The 22,069-nt window shown below is 46.5% G+C and overlaps 1 protein-coding gene across 2 annotated transcripts in view; it reads right to left on the bottom strand.

Annotated features, from left to right (window-relative positions):
• The window catches only part of LOC135214742 (intraflagellar transport protein 22 homolog), a 475,747-nt gene that overhangs the window by 431,063 nt on the left and 22,615 nt on the right, over window positions 1-22,069 (bottom strand). For both annotated transcript variants that reach the window (XM_064249080.1, XM_064249081.1), the window contains exon 3: window positions 13,735-13,931. In XM_064249080.1, coding sequence (XP_064105150.1) covers window positions 13,735-13,931 — 197 coding nt within the window. The remainder of the gene's footprint in view (window positions 1-13,734; window positions 13,932-22,069) is intronic.

Raw genomic sequence — 22,069 nt, 5'->3', positions numbered from 1 at the left:
CATACTGTGATGTGCAATACTGGTGAATTTAAGATATTCATCAAAAAAAAAAAATAATAATAAAATAAAAAAATAAAAAAATAAAAAGTTGAGAAGACTGAGTAACGCAGTACCTTGATGTAAACATGGTGGTTCCCTGGATGAGGGGGCCCACGGACTGATATGCAACATGCAAACATCTCAACACAAAAACTTCTCAAATAAGGACAAACTGTTGTCTAACCGCTTTCAAAGTCAATAATATTATACTCAACTTAGATGAAGATGCTTCAAAGTGAGACTTCTATGGGGCAGAGAAAATACTTTCCTCTTCTTAGGCCATGGAAGCCTTCAAAGGGGAAGGTGAGGAGGCATCAGATAACAAAGATGAAGACAATGAACCCTGTGAAAACTCGCTGCAACATGAGAAGGGAGGAGCTATGTCACGGCAAGGGACTGCCCTGATCAAGAGCAGAGAGTTTATTTGACTCTAGTAAGACAATAATCGGGCGAGCCTTGTCTCACTCTGGTACTCAGCAATGTGATGAAGCTGAGCACTCGGCCAAGGGATCCAGGCACTCGGCGAGACTCCTGATTATTGTAATAATTATCAGGAATACCTGTTGCCCGAGTGTTTGGAGATCACAGAAAACCAAATCACTTTGATGGCTTAGCAAGACACCTAATTTTTGTAATATCTGTTACCGGGCATGTCTGTCCCATCCGAGTGTTTGGAAATTACAGAAAACCATAACACTCTGAGAATGCCAGACATTCCAAGGAATTCGAACATTCAGCGTGATTCCCGGATACCTATTTGTAGTAACAGTGTTTGCAGATCATAGAAGACCAAAACACTTGGAAAGTGCTAGAAATTCCAAAGAATTTAAGCTCTCGGCAAGACCCCCGAATTTTGTCAAACAATCATCGGGGAGGGGCCCCTCCTTGACTCCTGTAGAAATTGAGGAGGAACAGGCATAAAAACCAGTCCTAAATGCAAGCCTTTAAGACTGGAATGAGAGTACAGTTCAACAGAATGTGCACTTAAGGCTCCCAAAACACAAGAACCCATTGGGGACTGTGAATTGAAATCTGTCCAAAGGACAGAAAGAGCCAGGGAGAACATAATCTCCAGATGTTCGAATCCTAAGAATGTAAACACCAAATGTCGAGATAGTGAGAGGTCTCTCCGTCATTGACAGAAGATCCTTCCTCAATGACATGGATGTATGTTTTTTTTCCCCCCAGTCGGGGAAGCTAAGATCCTTCCAGGAACGTAGTCCCTATATGCTGAATCCTACGGAGAGTACCCTGCAGGATCCCTCCTATTTACCTCACCCCTCCCAGTATAGCCATAGGAAGTAGAGGGAATAGGTGAGGAAGATTGGATGCTCTCACTGCTTTGCTAGTAATAGAAGCGAGTCGCGGGCAGCCATCAACCTGCAGTGATGGCAGCGATGCAAGTCTAGGAGAGCGTTCTCACCCTGGAGAAACACTTTCCCGAGGAGGGTTATGAAACTCTCGCATGGCAGGAGAAACGTTCACCGCCACCGAGACAGGCGGGTCAAGCGAACGTGACTGTAATCTGGGTGGGTTGAGCGTGCAACTGACTGGAGAGGGCCGGTACCGTCCTCCACCGCATCAAAGTCCTTGTCACATCAACCCTGGGTACCAAGCAATCACCATGAGAGCAATCACCAGCAAGGCGTGAGTCACTTGAGCAACTAATTCCTTTCTTCCACTCCATGCCTGAAGAGTGACGGTGTGCAGACTCAGTGTCATCGACTCTAAATGCATGCGAATCCGTAGATTTGCGTGCAATTGGCGATCTCATGAATGAGCACCCGACACGAAACTAGTTTTAGGGGCAGAACCTCTAGAACTAGCAGCAGAAGAGCAAACAGTAGTTTGTCCTTCTACAGCTCCAGACATGCTAAGCCCTGAGGACAGCGTGACAGTTCCTGCTCCTGAAGGAACAGGCAAGCCAGCGGAAGACCCAACTGCCTCCTCAGTTCGAGGAGGCAGACCCTTAGAATTCCCGTGACGAGACTTCTTAGAGGGGGGGAGACTACCTTCTCCTTCTGAGGCAGGGAGCTTTCTTCCTCCTCTATTTCTCCAAATTCTGCAAGAGACTTCTTCTACAGGAAGAGGCACATTTACCAGCAATAATAGAGTTAATAATCACAGGGCAGCCGCGAAGGCGTTGTCCAGTGATGAAACTCCACAATAATAGTGGTAAATGAATATGATTTTCAGTAGGGGAACAGGACACACACTCGAGGACCAATATCACAGCCTGCTACAAGTCACAGGTACAATTCCAAGGTTAGGATAGTTAACACAAACAGATATCCAATCATCTACTGCTGTAATAAAATAAGGTAACAACGGATAAGAAAGTTGCAGTATCAAAATACGTTATGGTCATAAAACCAAGGTAGGCTGTCATTTAGAGAGAGAGAGAGATAGAGAGAGGAGAGAGAGAGAGAGAGAAGAGAGAGAGAGAGAGAGAGAGGGAGAAAATTACACTTTTTTTTCAAAGTGTAATTCATGTGGTTCCTTTTGTAACAAAGATGGGGGAAAAGGTAGCTAATTGCCATTTTCAGTCTGAATTGTGGTGCTGTCATGGTAATCGCTTTATAGCGAAGAAACATATATTAAAGGAAAGGAAAATGTATCTTCTTCGAGTAGGTCTGCAGCAAGGAGGTATTCCCACATGTGTTAGGGTGTCTGTTCTCATGATTGTTCAAGAATACTCTGTTGTTTTGTGGAACTCCAGCATGCAGTCATTGCTAGAGACACAACACTTTGGATATGACGTAACATTTCATTCAGTCTTGGGAAAAGGGGGGTTTTTGGGATGGAGACTATATATATTATAATATATATATATATATATATATATATATATATTATATATATATATATATATATATATATATATATATATATATATATATATATATAGATAATATATATATATATATATATATATATATATATATATATATACTAATACATAATAAATATATATATATATCTTATATAATATAATAATATATATATAATATATATATATATATATATATATATATATATATATAATATATATATATATATATATATATATATATATATATATATATATATATATATATAATATATATATATATATATATAGGATATATATATATATATATATATATATATATATATATATATATTATATATATATATATATATATATATATACATATATACATATATATATATATATATATATATATACCAATATATACATATATACATATATATATATATATATTATATATATATATATATACTATATATATATATATATATATTACAGGCGGCCCTCGGTTAGCGGCAGGGGTTCTGTTCCTGGCCGCCGACGGCAAGCGATTTTCGACGCCGAGCGATTTTAAAGCCTACGGCCACCGCACACCTTCTTTCGAAACTCTAGACCAGTCAAAGGCGCCGTAATCCCACAAACGGCGCAATAAGTAAAATTATATTTATGCAGTATAGTACTATAGAATTTACTGTACAGTACTTTTAGGTGTCTAGAGTATGTAAAGATATAATAAAGTTTATACAGTGTACAGGTAGCTGTAGTGTTCAGGTTACGATTACGATAGTCCGATTTTATGAGAGATCAAATTACAATGGCCTAACTTTATCCATCTTCTAGTTACATAAGTTCAATAACAGCAAAAGAGAATGATGAAAGTATGGTTTTAACGTTATACTCGTTGCGTGAACGGTACAGCCATGAACAACCGAACGAGAAACGACTTTTTTTTCTAAGTACAACCGAACTGGATAACATCCGTTTGGCTTGTATTTCAATCATCATACAACAGTACAACATTACCGTAGTTGTTATAAATGGCGTTATGTATAGAATAGAACTGAGATATCTTAATGTAATAAATTTATTCGCTATAGATCAGAGATCAAATTAGATTAAAGATCAATCGGGAAATATACTGTTAAATTTAAACCTAGTTATAACTGAAGCTGAGAAAACTGTTCAAGCTGCTAATGACTATTATCGTACATCGGCAACAAGGATAAAACTGCAGTAAACGTCTGCCATCAAACACAACCATAGATAAAATTGGGATAAAATCATTTTGATCAAAACTACTGTGCTTGAAAGAACACATTTTACTGTTGGTTTCACGCCGATATAAGATAAATAACGTAAAGTTCGTATTACGATGTTATAAAGGATTATTGCGAACGGAATCACGTAATTTTTTACGCAATAAACATGCCGCCAACGTAATATGTTAACGAAAAAAAAAGTAGTTCACATTCACAACGAGACATATTCAATAAATATTTCCACCTAAAAACACGCTGTATAAGGAAAAATAACTTTGTCTCATATAAGTCAAGTATCTAGATATTCGTTTATGCTAACTAGAAGCAAGAGCATTCGCTCAGAATTGCGTTATGGTGAAACAAACTCGTATTCATCAGCTGATTTCAAACCACAACATTGGCCGCTCCGCGGAATATGGGCTTAAATTTGCCGTAGTATTTTAAAATGACAATTTGTCGAAAATTGCATTTTTCCTAACTATACAAACCTGAGGTCTTTAACAATAGGAAGTAGCTAGCGGCAGCTGGAACGGTCGTAAGCTTCGAACAAGGGGAGAACGGTAGTTAACTGCTTGTCCGACAGTTGCGCGCTGCGCGACTGGGAGGTGAAAAATCACTTTTGCTTTTGGCCCATGCAAAATACGCAGAGTGAGGGGTGGCATGAGGAGGGACTATAGTAAAGGACCTCAGGTTTGTATAGTTAGGAAAAATGCAATTTTCGACAAATTGTCATTTGTTCCGATACGTAATACAAACCATCGTCCTTTAACAATAGGAAGACTCACTTCTTGGTGGGAGGAATCTGAGTCTTTTGATGAACAGACTGGTGTTCGTCCATCCCTGGAATGCCTCCCTGGTCGTAAGAGCGAGGAGGGATCCAAGCCTCTGTCCGATTGATCGGGGTGTGCACCGCAGGATCAATGGTCAGACCTCTGGGCCGAGTACTAAGAGAGAGGCAAGCGTATCTCTTCGTACCAGCAAGCAAGAACTTGTTCCTGTTTGCAAGAGGCAACATAAAGTATGGGTTTTGTCTCAAGCTGGCATCCACTTCCTCCCCCTTGTTGGAGGAAGTGGTGGATATACGTCCTATCCCTAGTGAAAGGGATAGGATGGGGCTCTGTTGAGTAGCTCACCTGCATCTTGTCCTTATCCAGCAGGGTGACAACCGTGTCCCTCTAACCACAGGTAGAGGGGAAGAAAAAGATGGGAAGAGGAGCCAGTCACACTCTCATTCACTCATCCATTCTTACGGTCACACCAGGACTCGATGCTGTTCAGCCTGCGAGGGTCTGGGTTCGCTATACAACGTGTTGAGCAGCCACCACAGGTCCCAGGGAAAAAGATCCAAGGACCTGTGGGCAATATCCCGAAGGTAGAAGGAGGGGCATGTGGTCTGGTTGGACCAGCCCCTGCCTTCAGTAACCTGTGCCACGGAGAAGTTCTTGCGGACAAGGCAGCATCTCCTTCGCATCGAAGGCAGTGGAGTCCATTAGGGAGGGGACTGTGAACGACTCGAACCAATCGTCAGGGACCGAAGGGTTCTGAATCTTCGCTACGAAGTTCGGTACGAAATCGAGCGTCACGGATCCCCATCCCCTGGATGCTTGACTTCGCAGGAGAAGTCATGCAGTTCCTCAGAGGAAAAGAAGGGAATAGTCGCATGACCTATCCCTCTTCTCTACTTCGGTGATGTCCAGTACCCATACTGGTCTGTCCGTTTGCCACGAAGTCTCTCGCATCCTCCTATCCCCATGCAGCGAAGTTCTCGGTAGTGGATAGGACACCGACACTCCATGGTGGGTGTCGATGGTATGGGTACTGTGACAAGCTATTAAAACGAAGTAATGATTGCTCTGTAACAACCAAACTAAGTCAACAGCGTAGTTCGCAACTGATTTCGGGCGCTCTGACAGCTGCCGACTGACTGCGTTCGGTAGGAGGCAAGTTGTCCAAGCATCCGAGTAAGTCACGTGGGACCGTTCGCCTTTAAAGGGTTATGCCAAGAGACCAAACAAATAATGTATTTGTTTGTCACCAATGCCGGACAGCGAGGTGATGATTCTCTTAAGGCATGTGCCCAACAGGCGAAAGTCAATTGCCTTCTAGAGACCGAGGTCCCTGAAGGCAAAACATCTCATAGTTGTTGAATCTCAGCTAAGAGAAACAACACTATGTACCGTTGAAGACGAAGGTAGATATTGAATGCAACCTACGTCTTCACAGACGAATCGAGAGAAGGATTCTCAAGATTCATAACCTGTGCTTACAAATGACTGAAAACGCAACCGCTATTTCATTGCTGTCCGGTGAGAAGTCGTAGTTGCAATGAAAGCGGGGCGTTCTTCAGTAATGAAAACACAGGGGAAAGCCACCTGAAGAACTGCTTCTCATGGGCTGAACATTTGGAAGTAGAGCTGTCAGGTCGGAGAGTAGGCGATGTCTAATGACATATCTGTTAATTCGGGTTGAACAATGAACAATTGTACACCTACGAATACGAGATATTTTGAAGACAAACTCAGATGTCTGCAAAATCATTCGCATTATCGCAGTGCGATGCAGCGGGAGACTTGTACAGACTTCTGTTACCGTGCGGTAAACAGAAAGATGAAAGAGTCCAAGAGATATCTCTGTTGAAAATTCTCGCAATGTCGAAGGCGATGGAATCTAGCGTCACAGCAGTAGATGGTCCTTCATTATTGCGAGAATCCCCGTTAATCAGAGACCTAAGTCCATGATTGTTGGGCAGAGATACGGTTCGGTAGTCAATCAAAGCAGGGGAGAGAGAGACATAACTGACCGTGCATCTCAGAGGCCCAGCTGATACTGAGCTGCTATCAGCAGTTCATACGCATAGCTGATCCTTGGCTCTCGCTGACTCGTCATCCTGAGTTGTCCAGGTAATCCATTATTCCACGAAGGAATGCGTTCGGCTAGAACCACCGAGCATAAAAGATATGCTCGAGCAATCATATTTAGGCGAAACGAATTTCGGTAAATATAAAAGTTGAAATGGTGTTGTCGTGACAAAACCATAAGTATATAAAATTGAAACTGAAAACTCCTGGGAGGTTGCAGGCAACCCCGAGTTGCAGTTCAATTAGAATACTTTTCGTCTAAGTCGCAATCCCCAACCGTATATTAACTAGGATATGCGCCTACCCCTCGGACAATTCAACTGCTTAGCAGAATCATGTCGCGAGGTTAATATACGTAGTATATTTGTAGGATTCTGAACAACGATCTCTATCCTAAATTCTTTCCTTCAAGAAAACAAAATAAGGATTGGAGATCGACCACCTTCAATCTCTATCAAAGAGAGTGAAGGAGAAGTCTTCCTCGAAGGAAAGCTTCAATGGTGAACAGAATACTAAGACGATAGTTCAAGCCAAACTGGATATTCCCGTCCGTTCTTCTCTATTCCAGGTTGGTCGCCTACTGTGAGATAGTCTTCTTTCAGCAGCAGTCTTCTTCCCAATGCTAGAAATTCCAGGAACTCGAGCATAGGCGAGGTTCCCGATTATCGTGTAACATATCGGGGATTCTCGTCTCGCTCACTTTGGAACGTGGTCTCGCCTAAGTGTTTGGAGATCGTAAAAAACATCGAACACACTGAATGCGCTAGAAATTCCGTAGAATTCTAAGCAGTTTGCGAAACCCCCACCGAATTCGTGAAACGATATCAGCTGGTGGTCCTCTCGATTCCCGTAGAAATCGAGAATGGGGCAGGATCCCTCCTCAACGACCGGGGCTTACGTCAGGTAGGACCCGAAGGTCCCCCCGGTAGCGCAGTCCCAACGTGGGATCCTACAGAGAAATCTCTGTAGGATCCCTGCCCTTTCCCTCGTAGCCGTAAGGAGAGAGGGAATGGGGAGGAATTGGATACTCGCTCGCCTTCCCCCAGTGGAACTAGCAGTTGGAGAAGAGTAGGAGCAGCCATCGCCTTGCAGTGATGGCCTCTCAGAGTCTGGGAAAACGTATCGTCAGGAGAAAACGTTTTTCCCGAGGAGGGTTACGAACTCTCACTGTAGGTAAGGGTCTGCCGCCACTGTGAACGTCGTCTGGGTGGGGCTGATCGACACCTGACAGGAGAGAGCCGATACCGTCCTCCGACTCATTCCAGTCCTCGTCAAGGTCGAAACCTCTCAGGAGGACCGAAGGAGTATTTAAATACGGTGTCCGAAGACACGTAGAAACGCCGCTGTCGCAGTAGAGGAGGTGGAAGTAGCTTGATCGACCGGCCAGAAACTGAGAGAGCCTTCTTGTCAGAGACGAGAGACTCTGGTTCAAGACAGAATCGGCAAGCTCCGATCGCGGCAGACCCACCGTCGGTTTGGGTTCCCTCTCGGGCCCCAAAACGACTCGAGCAGAGACGTGGGCTCTGCTGGTGGGAGCGGCAATCCTTCCCCGAGGTCGTTGCGCTGACGAATCAGCGCCATAACCTCGACAAAGTTGCTCTGGATCTCGGAAGTCATAGCGTCTTGCAGAGTAGGACCGTCAAGCCCCTCGAACAAGAGCATTCCGAGAACCTCCCCCTTAAGGAGGAGGAACTGCGATAGACCCCTCTCGGATTCCTCCTGCCACTTGCGCGTACGTCCTGGTCGGTCCGAAGATCGTACCTGGTACTTACGGCGTCGTGACGGGATCGTGCGGGGTATGCTCACGATCACCCCGCTGTGCCTCGCTCTTCCTGTGCAAACCGAGGAGTTGCAGGCACGGGAGAGGAAGACATGACGCTCCTCTTTCGCTCGCTGGCAGAACCAGCGGGCTTGGAGGGCTGCAGGCGATCGCCACTTTGCAGGCCTAGTCGAGCCGTTTCCCAGGGAAACGGCTGGACCGAGAACAGCGGCCCCGATCTCGTGTGCAGAGGAGCTGCTGCTGGTCCCCCTATCCGCCCGGTCCCTGTGGGAGCGGCGGTCAGGTGACCTGCTAGGCTCGCTGTCGCGGTGAGACCGGATGAGCGTCCTCTCGGCGCGTCGAGCCGCCGGTACCAGCTGCTTGGCTGGCACCAGCCGAGGCTGGCACCGACGGCCACGGGGAATCCTTCTCGCCTCAGCGCGTGGCCGGTCGGAGACCGTCACGTCAGCCCGAGCAGCCAGCTGGTCGCTGCGAGAGCGTCCGCTGGCCTGGCGAGAGTCGTCTGCACGACTCTCGCCAGTCTTCTGCTCCGCGCTTCGGTCTTGACGGCGAGCGAGCTCGGGCGTCAAGACTTTGGCTGGACGGTCTCCCGCGGGAGACCGTCCACTCAGTACTTCTCGCGAACGAGAGGCCGAGGCGGATCCTGGTTTAGCGGCAGAACCGCTAGAACCAGGCGAGGAAGTGCCAGCCGAAGCTGGTACTCCTCTGGTCCCCGTCTTCTTCTCCTTGGTAGAAGAAGAGACGGGCCCTGTTCCCGAGGGAGCAGGAGGACCAGCAAAGAGCTCCCCGAATCGCCGGAGCGAGACGGGCCCTTAGAAGGTCCCGAAGGAGCCTTCTTAGGGGGGAAAACCCGGGTTACCAGCTGGTCGCTGCAAGAGCGGCCGCTGGCCTGGCGAGAGTCACCTGAGCAGCTCTCACCAGCCTTCTGCTCCGTGCCGCGTCTTGGCGCCGAGCGAACTCTGGCGCCGAAACTTGGCTGCACGGTCTCCCGAGGGAGAACGTACACTCGGGATCTCTCGCGAACGAGAGACCGAGCCGGAACCTGGCGTAGCGGCATCACCGCTAGCACCAGGCGAGGAAGTACCAGAGCTAACTGATACTCCTCTGTCCCCGTCTATCTCTTCCTACGGAAGGGAGACGGGCCCCGCTCCCGAAGGAGCAGGAGGACCAGCAGAAGGACCCCCCCGTCCCACCGGGGTGGGACGGGCCCTTAGAAGTTCCCGAAGGAGACTTCTTAGGGGGGAAGGCAGCCCCTTCTTCTTCTTCGGCTTATGGGCCTTAGAAGTCGAAGGGGGAAGAGGCAGCAGCAGACGATGAAGACGAAGATGACAGCTTCTCTTCTTCCTCTTCCTCGTCAGCTCACGCAGGACAGTCGTCAGGTCCTCCATCCAGGCCGGAGCCGGGGCTATTGCCGAAGCAACACGGCCCAACTGCACCTGTCCGGAAGGACCTGGGACTGGGGAAGACACACCGTGGGCAGGACCAGCATGGACAGGCTCAGGTAACAGGAGCGACAGGAACAGCAACCAGCTCAGGAGCGGCAGGACAGCGGCAGCGGTAGAACCAGAAGGGACAGCCAAGCCAGCAGCGGGAATCACATCAGCGGCAGGTACGGCAGGCCAGCGATCGCCTCGTAGAATCATCGGCAGCCAGCGGGAACCTGGGTACTGGCGGCCGGTCCAGGGGCGAGCTGCTGGAACAGCGGAAGTCTGGGGCAGGCAACACGAAGAAAACAGGCGGCGGCGGCAAACCCCCCCTCGGTACGGCGGCGGCCCTAGTAGCGGCAGATGGCGTCACCGACACAGCATGGGGAGTGTAGACCAGGCGGGGGGGGGAGCAGCATAAGCGGCCGTGGTAGTAGTGGAGACCGCCCCAGACCTCGCTAGACGCTGCAGCAGCCCGTGGATGCTAGGCACGCCCTGCCGCCGCGGTGGTCCCATACCTGTCCAAGGTCGTCTCCCATGGAATGTAGCACCTGCGGTAGCATAGATAGATTAGTAAGAGGGGTTCCCTCACGCACGGGGGGAAGACATGCCCCACCCCGAACGCAAGGAAGACCCCAAATACAAAATACAACGAGGAAGCTGAGCGGGGGGCAGGAAGGAAGACGAAGAATCGGATACCAAGGGAGTCGCGGGAGAGCTTTCCGACGACTTCCTGGCAGACCTTCGCTTCCCCTACCCCTGCACAGCAGTGAAAAGTAATATGAAAATGAAACAAAAGAATACTGCCCTTGCGATTCACCCTTCATAGAACTTAAAGGGGAAAAGATCAATTCCCGGGTAAGAGCGGAAACTTGACCCAAATAATATGATGCTATCATAAAATATATATGAAATGAACAGAATACTGCACTTCCAATTTCACTTTCACAGAAAATAATCATAAGGATCAATTCCCGGGTAAGAGCGAAAATTGATCAAAAATTTTTTTTTTTTTTTTGCAAATAAATAAATGAAAATAAAAGAAAAGAATACTGCAATTGCAAATCCACTTTCATTGCATTTATCATACCAAATAAAAGGCTCGTGCCGAGCGCAATCACGCACAGGGCAAAAATATAATGAAAAAAGTACTTACATTTTTCAATTACACACTTCGCCCAAAATACATGACTCGGCGCGAGCCGCGCCCGCAGCACCAGACATAATTCAAGTGTTCAATTCATGAAAGAGAGGAAATCGCCGCATCTACGGCGATAGCTTCATGTTGGTTCATAATTAAGTAATGAAAATAAAACAGTGTACTTACAGTTTCATTTTCAAGTCAAACAAACCATTAGTAGAAAACACAATATAAACAAAGCATACGACGATGAAGCGGGCAGAGAGCGATGACGAACAACGTCCTTCACACCCGCGGCCGAAAGCAAAAGTGATTTGTTTACCTCCCGCGCGACTGTCGGACAAGCAGTTAACTACCGTTTCTCCCCTTGTTTGAAGCTTACGACTGCCTTTTCCAGCTGCCGCTAGCTACTTACTATTGTTAAAGGACCGATGGTTTTGTATTACATATCGGAACAAATACAATAATATGAGAATACATACAATATTCTTGGATACAGTGAAATAATGTATAACTTTTTAAAGGATTTATGGAAGAGATGCATAATTAATAAAATAACACAATGCATTTTTCGGAACTGGCGGACAAGAACGAACATGAAAAAACATCCCCTCATTCCCCTGACAACGTGGAGCGTAGTTACAAAGGCTGCCTTAATTTGTATCTTATTTCTGTACAAAAATGAAAATACCTTTATGTAATATATTTTCATACCACATTTAAACATAAAGCATAAACATTTAAAAAATTGACACATCGACCGCTAAATTTGCACTCTTTTTAACTCGATATTTTCGGAAGAGCGGCAGACGGCGGCATACAAGAACGAACTTGAAAAAACATTGTAGTCGATAACTTGAAGGGCAGTTTCAAAAGCTGCCTTTTTATCATATTTCTGCACAGAAATAAAAATACTCTATTCGTAATACATTTTCATACACATTTTAAACATAAAAGCATAACATTTATAAAATCGACACATCGATCGCTAATTTGCACTTTTTAAATCGATATTTTCAGAAAGCGGCAGGCGGCGGCTCACAAGAAAGAACCATGAAAAAACATCGTATTTGATAACGTGAAGGACAGTTTCAAAAGCTGCCTTTTGTATCATATTTCTGTACAGAAATAAAAATGCCTTTCAAGTAATACATCTTCTACACATTTTAAACAAAAGCATGAACATTTATAAATCGACACATCCATAGCTAAATTTGCACTAACGTAACTCGATATTTTCGGCATAGAACAGCGTCAGAGGCATATATTTTACCCTAATACCTACGTAATAACTCTCCATAAAATTTGTTAATATAATTTGCATAACCTTTATGGTCTGAACGGCATTTCTACAAATGTATGAACTCGTTAGACAACGGCGCTAGCGGCGCTGTTAACTGAAAATTGTGCCGTAAAGATACCTTTAAAATGCCTTATTTTTTTAATGAATATTTTTGACGACCGCCGTAAAACCGATTCGCCGTTGAGTGATTGCGCTGTTAACCGCGGGCCGCCTGTATATATATATATATATATATATATATATATATATATATATATATACATATATATATATATATATATATATATATATATCTATATCCATAATATATATATATATATATATATATATATATATATATCACATTATATATATATATATATATATATATATATATATATATATATATATATATATATATATATATATATTAATATATATATATATATATATTTTAACTTTCCCTGAGCAAATTATAAACAGTACTGCAATCTTGTAAGATCACCAAGTCAGTCCTTGGATAAAGCATATACTATTATAATAACACCTTATGAGGTCATCAGCATATATGATACTTTACGGAAACAGTCTTTCAAAAACCATATTAGTACTCTTCTAATTCCTTGTCTGGTAGTTATTGACCTATTCAGTCTATACAGTCTAAAAATTAATTCACTTCTGACACAATGAAGCGACACCACATCAAAGTGATAGTAATCCCTCCCACCACAACAGACCTCCAATGAGAGGGAGTTAGTATTATTAGTATTAGTAAGTGTGAAAAAGGACTGCTACATAAAAAAAATTAATATTCAGAGAAAAAATTTACAGTAATTTACATTAAAAATTTCCTACTTCATATAGACAATCCAGAACAGCTAAGATATGGCCACCACACACTGATCATCCCAGTCCCACAAATGCTGCCCTGCCTCCCGATCCTCTAAAGCTCACACAAGGGACAGGGTGCAACCATCAGAGTCTGGACGAATATCTTCTTCTTCTTTGTTAATTAATTATTAATACATCATATCATCACAGAATGGTTTAACCTAATCAATAGTTCAAATATCAAAACCAAAATAGTATATGACTGGTCAAGAAAGAATGAATAAATTCTGCTAAAAAGTATGACTTACCTAACTTTGCTCCTTTGCCTTTAGAGCCAGGTTTATGGTGACAAAAAACAATGCACTGTGTCTCTCTTACTCCCTGTTGCTCGGCAAAATGAGAGTGTAAGGACTCAAGTGCCTGAGCCTGATCATCACGGCCTGGGTTGTACACAAAAATCACTCCATTCATTCCCTTCTGAATAGCAGGCCAGCAATTCTCATAGCTGTCAAATAGAACCATTTTTTGTAGTATTAGAATTTCTGTTTATCTGTAATATATCAATTTTATACTGTATACTATTGTAAAAAAAAATATCTTATTTTAAAGTATTTAGTCAAGTCATAATCCAGACCAGTTGGATTATGCTGCTGAAATATAGCAAATTTAAAGAGTAATTTGTATTTTTCCTACCATACAAACCTGAAGTTCTTTACATTAGGGGACTACAAAACTCTCTGTAGTTTGGACAGGGATCTGGAAGAAAGCTCCCTGCATATCCAAGCTCTTATCCAATTATCCTGGAGAATGGGTGAAAGAACTGTCTGGATCATCTCCCTCTGACCTTCATCTACAGTCTAAGATACACAGTAGGGTTTCTAAAAATCTTGACAAGAAGGCCTACAACTGTCTACGCACTAGAGGGAGGAAGACAAAAGACACTTCTCTTGCTCCTTTAAACAAAAACCCAGTTCCTGTCTTGAAAAACACTTCTTTGGTGAATAGAAAAGAAACAAGAGGTAACTTCCTTCAAAAGCTCAAAAACTTGGACACAGATGTCTTTGTTTGGGAGGTTGACCTTGGTCCTTGTTCAATTGGAACTGGCCCACAATAAAGAACAACGCTGCGTTTTTAAAAACAAGGCGCCAACCCAATGAGGAACTGGTACCAGAGAACTGACTGCTGGCACCAAATAGACAGGTGGATTCACATACACATGGACACTCAGCTCGGACACTGGGCACTAGACCTGGGTACCCAGACACCTTGGCACTTCAGACAACCTGGGCACCTCTAGGACACCTGGGTACCCAGACCCGGCACTCAGATAAACCTGGGCTCTAGACGGGTGCTCAGACTCTGGGCACTCGGATAACTGGGCACTTTCAGACACTGGGCGCTCAGACTCTGGGCGCTCAGACTGTCTGATTGGACTTCGTCCACTCGGAGTCTTCTGACACTGCTGAAAGCTAAGATAAGGAGAACACTTTGGCGCCAAATACTGGTGCTCAAAGCTGGAAGATCAGCCTCTTCAACAGCTGCAATACAGTCGACCTCCGCTATTCACTGACTCACGATTGCAGACTCGCCTATTCACAGAGTTTTCTACTGACTGTCTATAATCCATTATTTGCTGAAAATTTGCCTATTTGCGATACTTTTCACTGATAAATATTCATAAAATACTGTACGTATTTTCCTTATCATTTTCATGACTAAATGCACTTTTTGTGATAAAACTATAAAAATAAGCAGTTCTAAGTGTGTTTAGAGAGGTTTTAAGTACTCGTGAATTTTAGCTATTTGTGGGGGGGGGGTCTGGTACCCCTCCCCTGGGAATACGGGGATCTACTGTACACCCGAAAAGTGCCATCAACGCTACTTGTCTACACTGGGATCCGTATCTGTCCATTCTGGGATTTGTATCACTAGAGGGCAAAGAATACACATCCATTAAAGATGGCTTTTCAATGGCTGTCCATCAAGAAATGCAGACAGCAGGCTCAACTAAGAGGTTCAAAACCCCTACAGACTCCCATGGACCAACAGTTTGCCTCCTCCCAGGTTTAGGGGAGTCTGACACGGACTGGATTAGATCAAAATAGGGCCAGATAGTCCCTTACTTCACTGGACATCATCCAGTAAGACACCTTTCAATGGCCGTCTGTCGATACCTGAGACTGGCAACAGGCTCAATTGAGGTGCGACTACCCTATGTAACCCCCTAACCTATCATGGACTTCCAGCATGCCTCCTCCCATGTGCGAGGAAGTTTGACAGGGACCTTTGTCAAAGAGCATCAGGGGACAAGTAGCCACTCCTCCAATGCACTACACTTCACTATTACAAAGTTAACATCTGTTAACCAAGACACACAACTAGCAAAGGTATGGAAAGGAAGCAAGGGAGCCAGGTGCAGGAGAAAGTGTAAAGAGGCCAGCAGAAGGAGAACAACCCCTGGAGCCAAGCGCATGAGAGAGGATGCAGGAGATGCTGTTGCCTGAGATCGGTGGGAGCCAGCAAGATAGTAGCTTTGTAGCGTGAGCCGATTCTCGACTAACGAGAACGCCTACTTGTAGCAAATAAACAAACACCCAATTCCCTCCTTACTACTTTCTGCCTTAACACTTTTCAGTTCTTGGTAGGTGTGAAGGTTATGTCAAAAATTATCTACCATAGGGTCACAGGAAGCATATGTACAGTAAACAAATCATAACTGCAAAAGTTACAGGCCTAATGAAACGACAAAATACCCAAGAAGTATTTCCAATGCAATTATCAGTGGCTTGCACCAAGCCTAAGGCCTATGAGTAAATCATAAATTGTCAAGTTATGCCTAAAAAACAAAAAAAGAAAAAAATAATAGAATGTAGTAACATCTGAAATTAACTTTCAAGCAAAATTATTATCAACAACTCACTAGTAATATAAGTCCATAAAACAATTCATATATTACAAAGGTTATGGCCTAATGAAAAAGGCCTAATATGACAATTTGTCGAAAATTGCATTTTTCCTTTTTCCTAACTATACAAACTTGAGGTGGCCTTTAACAATAGGAAGTAGCTATCGGCAGCTGGAACGGTCGTAAGCTTCGAACAAGGGGAGAACGGTAGTTAACTGCTTGTCCGACAGCCGCGCGCCGCGTGACTGGGAGGTAAACAAATCACTTTTGCTTTTGGCCCATGCAAAATACGCAGAGTGAGGGGTGGCATGAGGAGGGACTATATGTAAAGGACCTCAGGTTTGTATAGTTAGGAAAAATGCAATTTTCGACAAATTGTCATTTGTTCCGATACGTAATACAAACCATCGGTCCTTTAACAATAGGAAGACTCACTTCTTGGTGGTGGGAGGAATCTGAGTCTTTTGATGAACAGACTGGTGTTCGTCCATCCCTGGAATGCCTCCCTGGTCGTAAGAGCGAGGGAGGGATCCAAGCCTCTGTCCGATTGATCGGGGTGTGCACCGCAGGATCAATGGTCAGACCTCTGGCCGAGTTACTACGAGAGAGGCAAGCGTATCTCTTCGTACCAGCAAGCAAGAACTTGTTCCTGTTTGCAAGAGGCAACATAAAGTATGGGTTGTCTCAAGCTGGCATCCACTTCCTCCCCCTTGTTGGAGGAAGTGGTGGATATGCTCCTATCCCTAGTGAAAGGGATAGGATGGGGCTCTGTTGAGTAGCTCACCTGCATCTTGTCCTTATCCAGCAGGGTGACGACCGTGTCCCTCTAACCACAGGTAGAGGGGAAGAAGATGGGAAGAGGAGCCAGTCACACTCTCATTCACTCATCCATTCTTACGGTCACACCAGGACTCGATGCTGTTCAGCCTGCGAGGGTCTGGTTCGCTACACAACTGTTGAGCAGCCACCACGGGTCCCAAGGAAAAAGATCCAAGGACCTGTGGGCAATATCCAAAAGGTAGAAGGAAGAATGGAAGGGCTGTGGTATGGTTGGACCAGACCCCTGCCTTCAGTACCTGCGCCACGGAGAAGTTCTTGCGGACAAGGCAGTATCTCCTTCGCATCGAAGGCGGTGAAGTCCATTAGGGAGGGGATTGTGAACGACTCGAACAACCAATCGTCAGGGACGAAGGGTTCTGAGTCTTCGCTACGAAGTTCGGTACGAAATCGAGCGTCACGGATCCCCATCCCCTGGATGCTTGACTTCGCAGGAGAAGTCATGCAGTTCCTCAGAGGAAAAGAAGGAAATGTCGCATGACCTATCCCTCTTCTCTACTTCGTGATGTCCAGTACCATACTGGTCTGTCCGTTTGCCACGAAGTCTCTCGCATCCTCCCCTATCCCCATGCAGCGAAGTTCTGGTAGTGGATAGGACACCGGACACCTCCATGGTGGGTGTCGATGGTATGGGTACTGTGACAAGCTATTAAAACGAAGTAATGATTGCTCTGTAACAACCGAACTAAGTCAACAGCGTAGTTCGTAACTGACTCGGGCGCTCTGACAGCTGCCGACTGACTGCGTTCCGTAGGAGGCAAGTTGTCCAAGCATCCGAGTAAGTCACGTGACCTTCGCCTTTAAAGGGTTATGCCGAGAGACCAAACAAATAATGTATTTGTTTGTCACCAATGCCGGACAGCGAGGTGATGATTCTCTAAGGCATGTGCCCAACAGGCGAAAGTCAATTGCCTTCTAGAGACCGAGTCCCTGAAGGCAAAACATCTCATGGTTGTTGAATCTCAGCTAAGGAGAAACAACACTATGTACCGTTTGAAGACGAAGGTAGATATTGAATGCAACCTACGTCTTCACAGACGAATCGAGAGAAGGATTCTCAAGATTCATAACCTGTGCTTACAAATGACTGAAAACGCTAACCGCTATTTCATTGCTGTCCGGTGAGAAGTCGTAGTTGCAATGAAAGCGGGGCGTTCTTCAGTAATGAAAACACAGGGGAAAGCCGCCTGAAGAACTGCTTCTCATGGGCTGAACATTTGGAAGTAGAGCTGTCAGGTCGGAGAGTAGGCGATGTCTTCTGACACATCTTGTAATTCGGGTTGAACAATGAACAATTGTACACCTACGAATACGAGATATTTTTGAAGACAAACTCAGATGTCTGCAAAATCATTCGCATTATCGCAGTGCGATGCAGCGGGAGACTTGTACAGACTTCTGTTACCGTGCGGTAAACAGAAAGATGTAAGAGTCCAAGAGATATCTCTGTTGAAAATTCTCGCAATGTCGAAGGCGATGGAATCTAGCGTCACAGCAGTAGATGGTCCTTCCATTATTGCGAGAACATCCCCCGTAATCAGAGACCTAAGTCCATGATTGTTGGGGAGAGATACGGTTCGGTAGTCAATCAAACCAGGGAGGAGAGACATAATGACCGTGCATCTCGGAGGCCCAGCTGATACTGAGCTGCTGTCAGGCAGTTTCAATACGCAGTAGTTGAGCCTGAGCTCTCGCCGACTCGTCATCCTGAGTTGCCAGTAATCCATTATTCCACGAAGGAATGCGTTCGGCTAGACTACCGAGCATAAAAGATATGCTCGAGCAATTATATAGGCGGAGAAACGATTTCGGTAAATATAAAAGTTGAAATGGTGTTGTCGTGACAAAACCATAAGTATATAAATTGAAACTGAAAACTCCTGGAGGTTGCAGGCAACCCCGAGTTGCAGTTCAATTAGAATACTTCTCTTCTAAGTCGCAATCCGTAGATAAACTAGGATATGCGCCTACCCCTCGGACAATTCAACTGCTTAGTAGAATCATGTCGCGAGGTTAATATACGTAGTATATTTGTAGGATCTGAACAAACGATCTCCATCCTAAATTTTTTCCTTCAAGAAAACAAAATAAGGATTGGAGATCGACCACCTTCGATCTCTATCAAAGAGTGAAGGAGAAGTCTTCCTCGAAGGAAAGCTTCAATGGTGAACAGAATACTAAGACGATAGTTCAAGCCAAACTGGATATTCCCGTCCGATCTTCTCTATTCCAGGTTGGTCGCCTACTGTAAGATAGTTTCTTTCAGCAGCAGTCTTCTTCCCAATGCTAGAAATTCCAGGAATTCGAGCATAGGCGAGGTTCCCGATTACGTGTAACATATCGGGGATTCTCGTCTCGCTCACTTTAGACCGTGGTCTCGCCTAAGTGTTGGAGATCGTAAAAAAATCGAACACTCTGAATGCGCTAGAATTTCCGTAGAATTCTAAGCAGTCTGCGAACCCCCACCGAATTCGTGAAACGATATAGGCTGGTGGTCCTCTCGATTCCCGTAGAAATCGAGAATGGGGCAGGTATCCCTCCAATCGAACGACCGGGGCTTACGTCAGGTAGGACACCCGAAGGTCCCCCCGGTAGCGCAGTCCCCAACGTGGGATCCTACAGAGAAATCTCTGTAGGATCCCTCCCCTTTCCCTCGTAGCCGTAAGGAGAGAGGGAATGGTGGGGGAGGAATTGGATACTCGCTCGCCTTCCCAGTGGAACTAGCAGTTGAGAAGAGTAGGAGCAGCCATCGCCTTGCGGCGATGGTCTCTCAGAGTCTGGGAAAACGTATCGTCAGGAGAAAACGTTTTCCCGCGGAGGGTTTACGAACTCTCACTGTAGGTAAGGGTCTGCCGCCACTGTGAACGTCGTCTGGGTGGGGCTGATCGACACCTGACAGGAGAGAGCCGATACCGTCCTCCGACTCATTCCAGTCCTCGTCGAGGTCGAAACCTCTCAGGAGGACCGAAGGAGTATTTAAAATACGGTGTCCGAAGACACGTAGAAACGCCGCTGTCGCAGTAGAGGAGGTGGAAGTAGCTTTGATCCGACCGCCAGAACTGAGAGAGCCTTCTTGTCCGGAGACGAGAGACTCTGGTTCGAGACAGAATCGGCAAGCTCCGATCGCGGCAGACCCACCGTCGGTTTGGGTTCCCTCTCGGGCCCCAAAACGACTCGAGCAGAGACGTGGGCTCTGCTGGTGGGAGCGGCAATCCTTCCGCAAGGTCATTATGCTGACGAATCAGCTTAATGACTTCTGCAAATTCCTCTGTATCTCGGGAGTAACCGCGTCTTGCGGAGTAGGACTGTCCAGTCCCTCCAGCAAGAACAGATCCCGAGATACTCCTCCTTCAGAAGGAGGAACAGCGGCAGACCCCTGACGGTCGCCTCCAGCTACTTGCGAGTATGTCCTGGTCGGTCCTAGAACCGTGCCTGGTCCATACGGCGTCATAGCGGGATCGCGAGCGGCGCACCTCTCGCGATCACTCATAGGTACCTCGCTCCTCCCGGTGTAGCCCGAGGAGGTTGAAGGTACAGGAGAGGCAGACCTGATGCTACCCCCCTAGCTCGCTGGCAGGACCAGCGCTTGTTGGAAGGGCTGCTGCTGATCGTCAACCCACGGTGGCGATCGAGCAGCAGGCCTAGCCTTGCCGCTCGCCTGGGGCGAGAGGCTCGGCTGAGAACGTCGACGCTGATCTCTAGCGTCAGGCGAGCTGTTGCTGGTTACCGTCTCCGCCCGGTCCCGATGGGAGCGGCGTCAGGTGACCTGCTAGGCTCGCTGTCGCGGTGAGACCGGCGAGCGTCCTCTCGGCGCGTCGAGCCGCTGGTACCGACGGCCGCGGGGACCCCTTCCTCGCCTCAACTCGTGGCTGGTCAGCGACCGTCACGTCAACCCGAGCAGCCAGCTGGTCGCTGCGAGAGCGTCCCACTGGCCTGGCGAGAGTCATCTGCACGACTCTCGCCAGTCTTCTGCTCCGCGCTTCGGTCTTGACGGCGGAGCGAGCTCGGGTGTCAAGACTTTGGCTGGACGGTCTCCGGCGGGAGACCGTCCACTCGGTACTTCTCGCTAACGAGAAAGCCGAGGCGGATCTGGTTTAGCGGCAGAACCGCTAGAACCAGGCGAGGAAGTGCCAGCCGAAGCTGGTACTCCTCTGGTCCCCGTCTTCTTCTCCTTGGTAGAAGAAGAGACGGGCCCTGTTCCCGAGGGAGCAGGAGGACCAGCAGAAGAGCTCCCCGAATCGCCGGAGCGAGACGGGCCCTTAGAAGGTCCCGAAGGAGCCTTCTTAGGGGGGAAAAAAAACCCGGGTTACCAGCTGGTCGCTGCAAGAGCGGCCGCTGGCCTGGCGAGAGTCACCTGAGCGGCTCTCACCATTCCTTCTGCTCGTGCCGCGTCTTGGCGCCGAGCGAACTCTGGCGCCGAAACTTGGCTGCACGTCTCCCGAGGGAGAACGTACACTCGGGATCTCTCGTCGCAACGAGAGACCGAGCCGGAACCTGGCGTAGCGGCATCGCCGCTAGCACCAGGCGAGGAAGATACCAGAGCTAACCGATATTCCTCTGGTCCCCGTCTATCTCTTCCTTACGGAAGGGGAGACGGGCCCCCGCTCCCAAAGGAGCAGGAGGACCAGCAGAAGGAACCCCCGTCCCACCGGGGTGGGACGGGCCCTTAGAAGTTCCCGAAGGAGACTTCTTAGGGGGGAAGGCAGGCAGCCTTCTTCTTCTTCGGCTTTATGGCCTTAGAAGTCAAAGGGGAAGAGGCAGCAGCAGACGATGAAGACGAAAAGATGACGACCTTCCTCTTCTTCCTCTTCCTCGTCAGCTCACGCAGGACAGTCGTCAGGTCCTCCATCCAGGCGGGGAGCCGGGGCTATTGCCGAAGCAACACGGCCCGACTGCTGTCC

The sequence above is a fragment of the Macrobrachium nipponense genome, chromosome 46 (genome assembly GCF_015104395.2).
Source record: "Macrobrachium nipponense isolate FS-2020 chromosome 46, ASM1510439v2, whole genome shotgun sequence".
In the NCBI taxonomy this organism is placed as follows: domain Eukaryota; kingdom Metazoa; phylum Arthropoda; class Malacostraca; order Decapoda; family Palaemonidae; genus Macrobrachium; species Macrobrachium nipponense.
Note: the sequence above shows the minus strand (reverse complement) of the source record. Positions and strands in the feature narration are given on the sequence as shown.